Source organism: Danio rerio, chromosome 24 (genome assembly GCF_052040795.2).
Source record: "Danio rerio strain M-AB ecotype USA chromosome 24, GRCz13ab, whole genome shotgun sequence".
Taxonomy (NCBI): domain Eukaryota; kingdom Metazoa; phylum Chordata; class Actinopteri; order Cypriniformes; family Danionidae; genus Danio; species Danio rerio.
Genome location: NC_141044.1, coordinates 5,985,396 through 5,998,493, shown reverse-complemented (window position 1 = coordinate 5,998,493; position 13,098 = coordinate 5,985,396). Strand labels below are relative to the sequence as shown.

Sequence of the window (13,098 nt, the reverse complement as noted above, 5' to 3'; positions counted from 1 at the left end):
AGCTTGCATTTATGGCCTGGTGCAGTCGCATGCATATGAATCGAAGTCAGTGGGAAGACAAGTGCAGTGTGACCACTTGGAACTTCTAGGCAAGTGTTTCAGAGCTGATTGAAGCTAAAATTCACGAGCAGGATTGGACACCTCTGGTAAGCAAGTTCAGTCCTGGACTGGATTTGATCCAGCCTTGAAAAAAACTCTCTGGCTTGTTGCGTTCTAGTAACACTCAGACCTTGACTGGGTTGTTTAGGTGTGTATTGTTAGGGTTGGAGCAAAGCTCTGCGGAACTTTTGCTTTCCAGGACTGAACTTGCATACCTCTGATTTAAGTCAAGGTCAACCCTGCACCTGGAGAGCTACTCCTGTAAGTTCTCCATTCACAAACAAACATGCCTCAATCAGCTAATAAAAGTGTTAAGGGTTACTCGATAATTACAGTCAAGTGTTGCAGGACATAAGCTAAAGATGACCAGGCTAGCAGATCTACAATTTAGGTCAGGGGAACCGGAGACCCACAGTCCTGTAGAGTTATGATCTGGCCTTTATAAAAAGTTCTCCGTCTGTAGGTTTCTATTAACTCCCAAACCTTGTTTAGCTTGTTCGAGTGTGTTTAATTAGGGTTGGGGGAAAAAGCTCAGTTTTGAAGAACTGAAATTGCCCACCTGTTTTAGGTGAACTGGGGAGACAACTTTAATTTATGCCAAGGGAACTCAACTCTGGAACTCAAGGTTCACTTTCCTGCAAAGTTTAGATTTACCCATGACAAGCTAGGACCAGCTAATTGAGATCTTTAGGAGTTGCAATTGAAGGTTAAAGCTAGATCTTGAGGGTCAATGTTGAGAATCCTGGTTTATCAGAATTCCCCTCAGCTTCAACTGTAACCCTACAATATACCTTATTCAGATCATCTTCCTGTTAGCAAAGAACTCTATGTCTGATTACATGTGTCAGATATTAAAGTCATACAAATGTGGTTGGACACCAATACTGGAGTTAAGAACTACAGTCCTTAAATATATATTCAAATACTGAAAAGATGCAAAAGTTACTAGGTATTTGCCCAAGTTCAGTATATAATAGCATTTCTGTATAATAAATGTTATTCATTTGAAAAGAATTAAACTTTTAGAAAACAAGTAGGATGCAAGAATATTACATAAGTTATGGTTCTGGAGGCTTTGGTGTAGAATAAACAGAGCTTAATACAATTCCAGTAGAGTCCCAGGACTTTTTTGTCACTTTATATCTTCCCAAGAAAAAGAAGTGGAGCATTGCTGAGCATGCTGGGTCACTTTAAATAAACAGGCATGGCTTAGCTTCTGGGGTAGAACATGGCATATTTGGAAGTGCGAAAGCCCAAAAGGTCTCTCATTTCATTGCGAAACTTGGAGAGGTCTTGCCGCAGATCGTTGAGATTCTCTACTGTGGCCTGGTCCATGCTCTGCATCTTCTGCCTCGTAGAGGTCAGGTAACGGTGCACTAGACAGCACATAATCTTCTGGTAATTCTGATCTCTTTTCTGCTTCAGGTTCGTCCATTCCTGGAAACAAAAGGTTATGAGTAGACTGACATATAAGAGAACCCTTCCATGGTGCAAATTCTGTGTAACCCCTTTTCTAATGACAGAGCTCTGTTTCATGTTCCTAGCCTGTGTTTGTTCTTAAACAGTTTCACACATTTGGACTGCACTAAAGGAGGTTCTAAGTTTGGAAGTATCAGTTTATCTCTGGCCCTAAAAACTTAATATCTCTAATGGAGCCAGGGAATCACTCTTGGTACCCTTTACAGTTTCTTTGAGCAGTGCTCGAATACCGATCTCTTTAGTGAACAGTAGTACACTGAAGAGGGGGGCAATGCAATGGTGGTTCTTTGCCTCCAAGTAATGCATTTTAAAATCCTTCAAAGCATGGGTGCCCAATCCTGTTACTGTAGATATACCTTCCTGCAGAGTTCAGCTGCAACCTTGATCAAACACTTACTTACCCCCTGGGTCGGTTTACATCAAAGTTGATATTTAGCCGCACCAAGTTGGTGTTTTGTAACATCTAATTTCTATGAGGTAGGTCATTAGCCCAATGCTCAACCCCCAACCTGGAGGACTAGAACATACACTACGGACAATTTAGCTTACCCAATTCACCTAACGCATGTCTTTGAACTTGTAGGGAAAACAGCAGCACCTGGAGGAAACCCATGCAAACACAGGGAGAACATGCAAACTCCACACAAAAATGCCAACTGACCTAGACAGGGCTCAAAGTAGCGACCTTCTTGCTGTGAGGCGACAGTGCTACCGACTGCGCCACTATGCCGCCCTTGATCAAACACACCTGTCTTTAACAAGTGCTCCTTAAGGTCCTACCTAGTTGGATTAGTTGTGTTTGATCAGGGTTGAAGCTGAACTCTGCAGGAAGGTTGACATACAGTCCTAGGATTGGGCACCCCTTCTTTAAAGCATAATAAGTCTTGATTATTCCTATATATACAGCTAACATCTTTTTTTGGAAACAGTCAAAGTAGTTCTTTAAAGAGTTATTCTTACATACCCTCAGACTATTCTGCCTCTTGACCTTGCCTGTGGAGGTGTGGGAACAGATCCATTTGCTCATGCTGATCACTAGGTAGCACACGGTCTTGGGTGAGGGAAGGACGTTGAAGGGTGGAGGCAGTGTGCACTTGTCATCGAAGTAGCTGAGCCACAGCTTCGCCCGAGCAAATTTCCACTCCTTATCTTCATGGTTCTGCAAGCAAAGATGATCAAGGTAAAACAATTCTGCACTTTATACCACATGCTAAGTTTAATTTAACTTTAATTGGAAGTTCAGAAAGCAGTTTTTGAGATTTCAGGAGCCCCCATTTATTTATATAGGACTTTGGTCTTGGATGAACATTGCAAATATGGCCAACGAGAGAATAGACTTTGATTCAGGTCACATATTTTCTACCTCGCCAAGCTACCTTCTCAAACGCTGTTGAAATGAATGGGACTGCTAATGGATAGATCGTATAGATGTCTACTGCCCCTACCTGTTTGAGAACCATCACTGTTATTGGACATGGGGATGGAAATTGTGGGTTAATTTCAGTTCATTTCAATTTAATTTTTCTGTTGCCTATGAAAGAGTTACTGAATACCAGTGGAACATATTCTACAACCCAGAAACCAATACATAATTCTGTCTTCTCAAGGCTCACTTACAGCGATCTGTCTGAAGCTCTTATGCAGCATGGCCACCAGGAGTTTGGTAAGAACGATGACCACAACGATGTTGTAGGTTCCGACGATAAGAGCACCAACAAACGACCGCAGCTCCTCCGTGTAGCTGATCCTCGTCACAAACAAATTAACATGTGCCAAAGAGAAGATGTACCAGAAGAGTGCGTAACACGTCCCCATAAACCTGGAATAATAAACATAAAAAACAATTATTGTGACAAAAAATCAGATTTTTTTAGTCTGTCAAATACTTTCCAGTATCAGTTTCCAAAGGGACCCTATTTCCAAAGGGTCAAACTTCATAAGGAACTCGATAATCGATTAAAAATTGACGCTAATTTATAAACCTGTGAAATAAGACTCTTATCTTTTACTTTACACTTTATTTACACACACAAAATCGAATTCTTTAATTAGAGTCAATGAGATGAAGCAAAGTACGTGTGAAAGGTGTCGTTGCTCTGCTGCTGACAGTAGATCCCCTCACAGTCCTTGTTATCGTCTTTGGTCTTGGATGGATCTTGATCTTTTCCATACAGCTGTGTCAGGCCGATGGTGAAAGAGATGAGCACTAGCAGGAATAAGCCAAGAAACTTGCCAAACTCTTGTAGCATTTGACCCATGGAGATCTGCAATGACAAAAACACCAGACTTTTCACATCAGCCATTCAACTGACTAACATGTTTAGCTACGATAAGGATCCTAAGAAATGGACCTGATGAAATATATTTTGGGTTTCATTCTTTAAGGAACACTCAAAGTCCCCTAAAGTTATAAAGCTGAGTTTTAATAATTTTCAATCCATTCAGCTGATCTCTGGGTATCAGCACTTAGCTAAGCACAAATCATTAAAACTACCCTGCTGAAAAATCCAGCTTAAACCAGCCTAGGCTGGTTGGCTGGATTTAGCTGGTTGACCAGCCTGGTTTTAGAGGAGCTTTAGCCATATCCAGGCTGTTTCCAGCCATTTTCAGCCTGGTCTTAAAATGGAAAATGACCAGCTAAATCTAGCTAAAACCGGCTTGACCAGCCTGGTTTAAGCTGGACATAGCTGGCTAGGCTGGTCAAGCTGATTTTAGCTGGTCATCTAAAACCAAGGCTGTTTTGGAAATAGTAACAACCACCGCATTTTCTTGACTCCTTTGGAAAAAAGCCAAATATTTCGAAATATTCCTTTAAAATGTAAATACAGTACTGTATTTGAGAGCAGTTATATGGGGTTGGTGGAAATCAAACATGTTTTTCAGTTAAGAAAATATGGTGATTTTGTGAAATGAGTTTATTTTAAGCGTTGGATTCCATTTTTAGCTAACTTCACATATTGAATGATAAACATGGCCCAAGTAAATATTGGTTTGGCCCATTACAGGGGTAATAGCAGAGGAACATGTCTCCGTAGATACATTAAGCTGTACCTGCACACATACAGCAGACCAGCTCTTTATAGACTCCTGTCTCTGTCGGTGCTTTCTAGATTCCACTGGTCTTTCCAGTGAGGGCTGAAATAAGGGATGAATTCCTTGTTTCAGGTCTGACCAGTGAACCAGAATGTTCTGTACTGCATGTTTACTCTGAAATGAAGCCAGGATTTAGACCCCCCCCCCCTCCCCCTACCTCCGCCCCATTAGTCTAATTCATTTTCTTGTCACTCTTAAACCCCTAGCAGGCATTTTCCAGATTACATTTTTTTAAAAACTTTGTTAAACCTGGGTAGTTAGTAGTCAATTGACATTGCTGCCTCTGATATGAAGCCACAGTGCCAAATCCAACCATGAAGTGACTGTTTCAAGAGTGCTGCTATTATGTGCAATGGACTGGAATGTTGCATTTCATATCACATTATTTCCCGACCATGTTACTAGTTAAAATGGATTACTTGTCTGAATAATTCTCTGGATTTGAACATTTGGGATCATGTAAATACACAAGTCAGCAAAATATTGAACATTTTCTAGAGATTTTTGGATATTTTAATCAACAAATTTTGCATGCTGTGCCTGTAAATCCATTTTATCTTCAATGTTTGTACAGTGCCATACTGAATGTGATCATCTGCACGAGGATAAGACCACTGAAAGAGAATTTCACATTGTTTTAAAACCCTTCCGCAGAATCGCTTCCACATATTTTCCAACATATCATAGCAGAAAATGGGAAAAAGCCAACAGATTCCATCTGGGCCTATAATGACTACACTGTTTCTTCCAAGCAAGCAAGACAGCAGTCATTATGTAAGAGATTAGGACTTTACACACTTCCATAGAAAGTTAAAGATATACTCAAAGTATTTGGGAAATTAAAATGCTTATTTTGTTAGCGCATATTGGTATTTTTTAGGTGAACAATGAATCCATGCAAGCTCATTCGTTCATTCATTTTCCTTTGGCTTAGTCCCATAATTCATCAGGGGTCACCACAGCGGAGTGAACCGCCAACTTATTAAGCATATGTTTTACACAGTGGATGCCCTTCCAGCTGCATCCCAGTACTGGGAAACACCCATACACTCGCAAATTCACCCAGAGGAAACCCACGCCAACACAGGGAGAGCATGCAAACTCCACATAGAAATGCCAACTGCGGCTCAGCCGGGACTCGAACCTGCAACCTTCTTGCTGTGAGGTGACAGTGCTATTCAATGAGCCCTCGTGTCACAATACATGCAAGTTAATCTACTAAAAAAATTGATCCGATCAAATCAAATCCGATCATTTGCTTCTGCATTTGGAGTGGCGATCCTTCTTCTTCTCCCAGCCACAACATTCTTAACACGCCCCACTTATTGTTAGTTTACTATAAGGGAATGATGCACTTAAAGAAAGACCCGCCCCCTATACAATATTCTGTTTCAGTTTGGGCGTCACAGTGGCACAGTGGGTAGCACAATCGCCTCACAGCAAGAAGGTCGCTGGTTCGAGCCCTGGCTTGTTGAGTTTGCATGTTCTCCCCATATTTGCATGGGTTTCCCCCACAAGTCCAAAGACTTGCGGTATAGGTGAATTGGGTAAGGTAAATTGTCCGTAGTGTATGTGTGTGAATGAGAGTGTGTTGGTGTTTCCCAGTACTGAGTTGCAGCTAGATGGGCATCCACTGCGTAAAAAATATGCTGGATAAGTTGGTGGTTTATTCCACTGTGGCAATCCCTGATTAATAAAGCGACTTAAAAAGCCGAAAAGAAAATGAATGAATGAGTTTGAAGATCAACAATCTTTTTTTTTTTGTTGCAGTGTTCAAATTTGAAATGCACTTTGAACAAAATCTGCACAAACTCCATATTAATCTCAGAACTACAGTAAGGTTCAGTTTGACATCTCAACTCCTGCCCTCCAACGTTTATCTAGAGGTGATTCGGTGTTTTTTCCACTTGCTAACTTTATTTGGAGACATTTACTGGAGACTCTTAAGCAGACAATAAAGCAGTCGGGGAGTAAACGTCTGACTCTGCCTCCTCAGTGGAGGTCTGTTTTGTGAATACTTCAATCTGTTCCTTGTCATTCCTCTATCTGTACATCACATGTTTTTTTTAGAGGGACTAACATGGCAACCATTTAAAAGGATAGTACACCCAAAAACAAAAAGTCTGTCATCATTTACTCATCCTCCACCCTGTAAAAATGTCCGTTAATTTGCTGTTTTCTGTATTTTGTGATTCATGTTTTTATTTTTCCTCATTTATTTATGATTTTGAACTGCATTATGGAATCTTAGTTTTTCTTTCAACAACTTTAAGCCTTAAAAAGTTTGAAAAAGTGACTTATGAACATTTTAATAGTTTAAAGTGATATAATGTCTGGGTTGATGTTGTATATTACAGTACAAAAACCTTGTAATAGACTGGCAGTACATTTTCAGTTGTTTAGAGACTATTTCTCTCTATTTAATACTTCTAACAGATTATATTGTTGTTACTAAAATGTCAATAAAAGTCACTTTGTTAAACTGTAGAGTTGAATTTCCAACATCATAAGTTGACAGAGCCATTTATGCCATTTATGACAGATAATAAACAGAAAACAGTTGTAAATCACAAAATACAGAAACTGTTTTTTTTACAGTGCAAGTATTAAAAAATGTATTTCTTCTGTTAAACACAAAAGAAGATATTTTGAAGAATGTTAAAAACAATTAACTTCCATATTAGTTTTTTCCCGACTTTATAGATGTCAATAGCAACCAATTTCCTATATTGTTCACCTTTCATGAACAGGACATTAGAGAGTATTTTCAGGATAGTGTGGGGTCGAGATCCCGAAGCACAAGTGTTTCGAAATGATACACGAAGCATGATCCAAAACACCCAGATCATGTGGCTAAAGTGTTTTGAAACAGCCAGGTCATGTGACTAAAGTTTTTTGAAACATCCAGGTCACGTGACTAAAGTGTTTTGAAACATCCAGGTCACGTGACTGAAGTGTTTCGAAACACCCAGGTCATGTGACTAAAGTGTTTTAAAAAACCCAGGTCATGTGACTAAAGTGTTTTAAAAAACCCAGGTCATGTGACTAAAGTGTTTCGAAACACCCGTCATGTGACTAAAGTGTTTTAAAAAACCCAGGTCATGTGACTAAAGTGTTTCGAAACACCCGTCATGTGACCAAGGTGATTCGAAAGACCTAGGTCACATGACTAAGGTGATTCGAAACACCCAGGTCACGTGACTGTGTTTCGAAACACCCAGCTCATATGACTAAAGTGTTTAAAAACACCCTGGTCATGTGACTAAAGTGTTTTAAAAAACCCAGGTCATGTGACTAAAGTGTTTTAAAAAACCCAGGTCATGTGACTAAAGTGTTTCGAAACACCCGTCATGTGACTAAGGTGATTCGAAAGACCTAGGTCACATGACTAAGGTGATTCGAAACACCCAGGTCACGTGACTGTGTTTCGAAACACCCAGCTCATATGATTAAAGTGTTTAAAAACACCTTGGTCATGTGACTAAAGTGTTTTAAAAAACCCAGGTCATGTGACTAAAGTGTTTCAAAACACCTAGGTCATGTGACTAAAGTGTTTCGAAAGACCTAGGTCATGTGACTAAAGTGTTTCAAAACACCCAGGTCATGTCACCAAAGTTTTTTGAAACACCCAGGTCATGTGACTAAGGTGATTCGAAACACCCAGGTCACATGACTAAGGTAATTAACTAAATCACTTGAAACCTTGAAAATGTGGGGTTTAATACCTTAATTTGCTTAACTGTTTCTTTGCTCAAGCTGTTCGAGAGCAATACATATAAATGACCACTAGGTGTCACTGTAGAGATTTTTCGAAGCTTCGATGCATTTGATTCGACTGTTTCAGTGTTTTGTGAAGCCTTGCTCTGCCCACCACTAGCACCGGAGTGCATGTGTCAACGCACTAACCACTGGCGCAGACAACTATGCACAGTTAAAGTCAAACTCATTAGCCCTCCTTTTTTTGTCAGTATTCACAGTATTTCCTATATTAGTCTTATTTGTTTTATTTTGGCTAGAATAAAAGCAGTTTTGTTGTTGTTTTATTTTAAAACATAGTTAGCATAGTAAAACATAGTTGTTTTATTTTAAAACATATTTGAAAACATAGTTACCCCATAGTTAGATAATATTTAAGGTCAATATTATTAGCAATATATATATATATATATATTTTGTATGGCTACAAAGCTAACAACTGTTATACATTGACTTGTCTAATTATTAACCTTGTCCAATTAAGTATTACTTGCCTAATTAACCTAGTTGTGCCTTTAAATGTCACTTTAAGCTGAACACTAGTATCTCCAAAATATCTAGTAAAATATTATGAACTGACATCATGGCAAAAATCAGTTATTAGAGATGGTTATTAAAATATTTAGAAATGTGTTATCTGCGTTAAACAGAATTTGGAGGAAAATATAAAAGAATGAAAGTTTAACAGGAGGGCTAATAATTTTGACTAACTGTAGGTTACAAAAAAAAAGCGCAGTCTCTCACCAGTATAAATTGCATGTGTTCAAATGTAAATCCATTATAAGCGAGTATGTGTGTGTGTGTGTGTGTGTGTGTGTATGTATCATTCCGACCGCACTTCTGGAGAAAATGACTTTTCCACACTGCAGTGCCAGACACTGATGTCAGTCTAAGAGCACGTGCAGGAGAGCAGAGAGGCGGACATGGTGTTACTCATGCCAAATACTGGAGTCCTCAAGAGCATTGTTGTATTATGCAACCTCCCTGAAACTACTGCAGCAAGAGCACTGCTACACAGCCTTACAGAACCATTATGCTTTAAACTAGAGATGCTCAAACTAGGGCCCGTGGGCCAAAGTTTCCCCTTTGAAATGTAAAAATAAACGTTTATCAGATTTTTAAATGTAATGACTGTCACTTAATGAATAGGGGACTACGCAGAAGACATCAAGGTGCAAATCAAGGCAAAGGCAGGTTCAGTAGGACTAGTGTATCTGGCATTGAACTCCATTGTTTTTAAAACGGTTTTATTGCAATAAGTTGTTAAAATAATATACTTAATTACTCCCAGGGCCGCTTATATCGAATTGATATTTAGCCGCACCATGTTGGTGTTTTGTAACATCTCATTTTTACGAGGTGGGTCGTTAGCCACTTAACCTGGAGACAATTTAGCTAACTCAATTCACCTATAGCGCATGTCTTTGGACTGTGGGAGAAACCAGAGCACACGGGGAGAACATGCAAACTCCACATAGAAACACCAACTGGCCCAGCCGGGACTAGAACCAGCGACCTTCTTGCTGAGAGTTCTAACCACTGAGCTACTGTGTCACCTCCATTTAAGATATCTTAAATATTGATCCAAAACAGATATACTAAGACTAAATGCTATATAGCTAGGCTTGAAAAAACATGCCACCTCAGCAAGTTCACTGGTTCAGTCTGGCAGGGAGCTTTGAACAAACAGATTCGTGCTTTGACAGCATATTTCAGCGGTTCTTCATGATACAATTAAATCCTAGATCAACACGAATATGTTATAAACTAAGTTATAGAATCAAAGTCAAAGGCAAAATCCAAGACATGTTACAGACTGCCCACCACTGTGGCTGGGAGGCACAATTCCAAATAAATGCGGAAAAAATTCCTGTATGTGGCAGGTGGTTGATGTTGCTTTGTGAGTTTCACCACTTAAAGGAGCACTCCAGTTTCAAATATCAAAAAATTATTAAATCAAGAAACCTTTTCTAGTCAAGCAAAAAATATCGACTTGCTTTAAAGAAACAACGTGCCAAAATTAAGTGAGTTTTTCCTTAAAACGAGCCAAATAATCTGCCAACGGGGTAAGCAAAATAATCTTGTTTTTCTTTTTTGACACATGATTAAGTTGCTTACCCCATAGTTAGATTATTTGGCTTGTTTTAAGGAAAAAAACCCACTTAATTTTGGCATATTATTTCTCAAAACAAGAAATATCACCATTTTATATCTCCGCTATATTTAGACAGCTGAGTTTTACTATTTTCGAATCCATTCAGCCGATCTCTGGGTCTCCACTTTTAGCTTAGCTTAGCATATGTCATTGAATTGGATTAGACCATTAGCATTTTGCTTCAAAAATAATAAAAAAGAATATCAATAATTTTCTTGTTTAAAGTTAGACTCTTCTATAGTACGAAGACCAACAGAAATAAATATTTTCTAAGTTCTTTCATTCATTCACTCCTTTTCTTTTCGGCTTAGTCCCTTTATTAATTAGGGGTTGCCACAGCTGAATGAACCGCCAACTTATCCAGCATATGTATTACACAGCAGATGCCCTTCCAGCATCAATCCAACACTGGGAAACACCCATACACACTCTTTCACACACATATACTATGGCCAATTTAGCCAACCCAATTTACCTGTTGCGCATGTCTTTGGGCTGTGGGGGGGAGAGGGGGATGGGGACCGAAGCACCCGGAGAAAACTCACGCAAACATGGGGAGAACATGCAAACTCCACACTGAAATGCCAACTGACCCAGCTGAAGCTGAAGCGAACTTCTTGCTGTGAGGCGATCGTGCTACCTACTGCACCACGTGATGCCTTACTAAGTCAATATGGCTAGAAAACAGATTCTCATTCTGAATTTTCTGATCAAGATGCTAATGGTTTAATCTGATTCAATGATTTATGCTAAGCTAAGCTATAAGTTGTTCTTCCATACCCAGAGATCATTTGCATGGATTCAAAAAATGGTAAAACTCAACTCTTGGGTAATTAAATGATGAGGTAATTTCCATTCCATATAACCTCATAGGGCCTGAGTGTCCACATACGTGGACGGCACATTTTAGCTCTTAACCGGCTATTTAAAATACTTTGAATGTTTTATATTTTGTTACAGACATACAGTGTCATCCTGCAACTGTTTTGCAGCATATAAACAGTCCCAAACACTATTTTTAACTGTCCAAAATGGGAAACAAATGTTGCTTTTACTCTTTGATAGTCAAAGCAAATTCCAAAAATAATTCGATGTTAAATATGCATTAAAATATTAAGAAAAAAAGTGTTTTATGTAAATTCGGACCACGAGACCACATATATGGACATCATTTTTCTCTAAAAGTACATCATATTAAAAGATGATACTTGGATTTTTATTCTAATTAGGTTCCAATAAGCCTAAATAGCAAAGAAAAATAAAAAATGGATGTAAAAAAACACCTTGGGCCTTGAGAGGTTAAAGGGATAGTTCACCTAAAAATGAAAATTGATTCATTATTTCCTCAAATTAAAGTGGTCCCAAACCTTTATGAGTTTCTTTATACTGTTAAACACAAATGAAGATATTTTTGAAGAATGCTGACATCCATAGTAGGAAAAACAATGGTTACAGCTTTCCAGCCATCTGCAGAATATCTTATTTCATGTCCAAAAGAAGAAACAATCTCAGGTTTGGATCTCTTTAACTAGTGTGAGATTTCACCACATCACAGAGGTGAACAAACAGATCCGGTAACACAGAACTGGCAAAGAAGAACAACCGAGAGGAAAACAAACAGACACTTGATGAGAAATACAGGAAAAATGAGAGAACTCTGGCGTTATTGGTCTGACCGTTGGGCATTATGTAAGCAAAGAAAAAGAGTGGTTAAACACTCAACAGGCTCTAGCAGAGAAGGCTAAGATGGAGGATGACGTGATTACCTGTAAAGGCCCCAAGATGGAGCTTGTGGTGTACATGAAGAAGAGGCGTAGATAGCTCAGAACTATGGCGAATGCAAAAAGACCCTCGGCGACCAGGGTGGGATGGAAGGCGTCCCATTCTTTCCTTTCCTCTGGTTTGATAATTTTGCTATACTGAAGCAGAAAGCAAAGAAAAAGAGGAGATACATGTATTTTACTTGTCCTTGTGTTATTCCACACTCTTCTTTCATTGGATGTCTTTGCATTGACTTAACATGTAAATCACTCAGGCTTGACACTTCTTCCACGTCTGGTGTAAACGCAGCATCAAGCTAAAATTATTCACTGATTCAAATGATCCATTTAGAGTGAGTCTCCAATAAATGATTCACTGATTCAAATGATCAGTTCAGAGTGAATAATCTCCAGTTAACAACTCACAGATTCAAACGATCCATTCAGCAGTAAACGATTCACTGACTTTACAAACTGATCTGAATGGGGTTCAGTGTGTGAATGTGATTTCACGTTATCAGTGGGCTGTTTATAGAGTATCATTACTTAAATAAATCAAGTACTTTTATACTGTGACTCATTTGAAGAGGACTTCATACTTCCACTGAAGTAAGACTTTATTTGGATATCTTTATTCAAGAGCCGTATTTGTGTACTTTCATCCATAACTGCTACATAGTGTGTGTATGAATCATTTAGGAAGACAACAAGATGACTACTTTCCATTCTCCAGGACACTAAAGGGTTTGTTAAAGA

At 38.9% G+C, this 13,098-nt stretch overlaps 1 protein-coding gene across 2 annotated transcripts in view; it reads right to left on the bottom strand.

Annotated features, from left to right (window-relative positions):
- Nucleotides 1-13,098, bottom strand: part of trpc1 (transient receptor potential cation channel, subfamily C, member 1) — a 32,597-nt gene that overhangs the window by 3,062 nt on the left and 16,437 nt on the right. Inside the window, exons 9-13 of one of the 2 annotated variants that reach the window (XR_015524568.1) lie at nt 12,349-12,501; nt 3,655-3,842; nt 3,196-3,397; nt 2,543-2,737; nt 126-1,536 (exon numbers count right to left, since the gene is read on the bottom strand). Coding sequence is in view for 1 of the 2 variants with exons in the window: in NM_001198661.2 (NP_001185590.1) it covers nt 1,309-1,536; nt 2,543-2,737; nt 3,196-3,397; nt 3,655-3,842; nt 12,349-12,501 (966 nt within the window). In the remaining variant the exon portion in view is untranslated. 2 annotated transcript variants of the gene reach the window in all.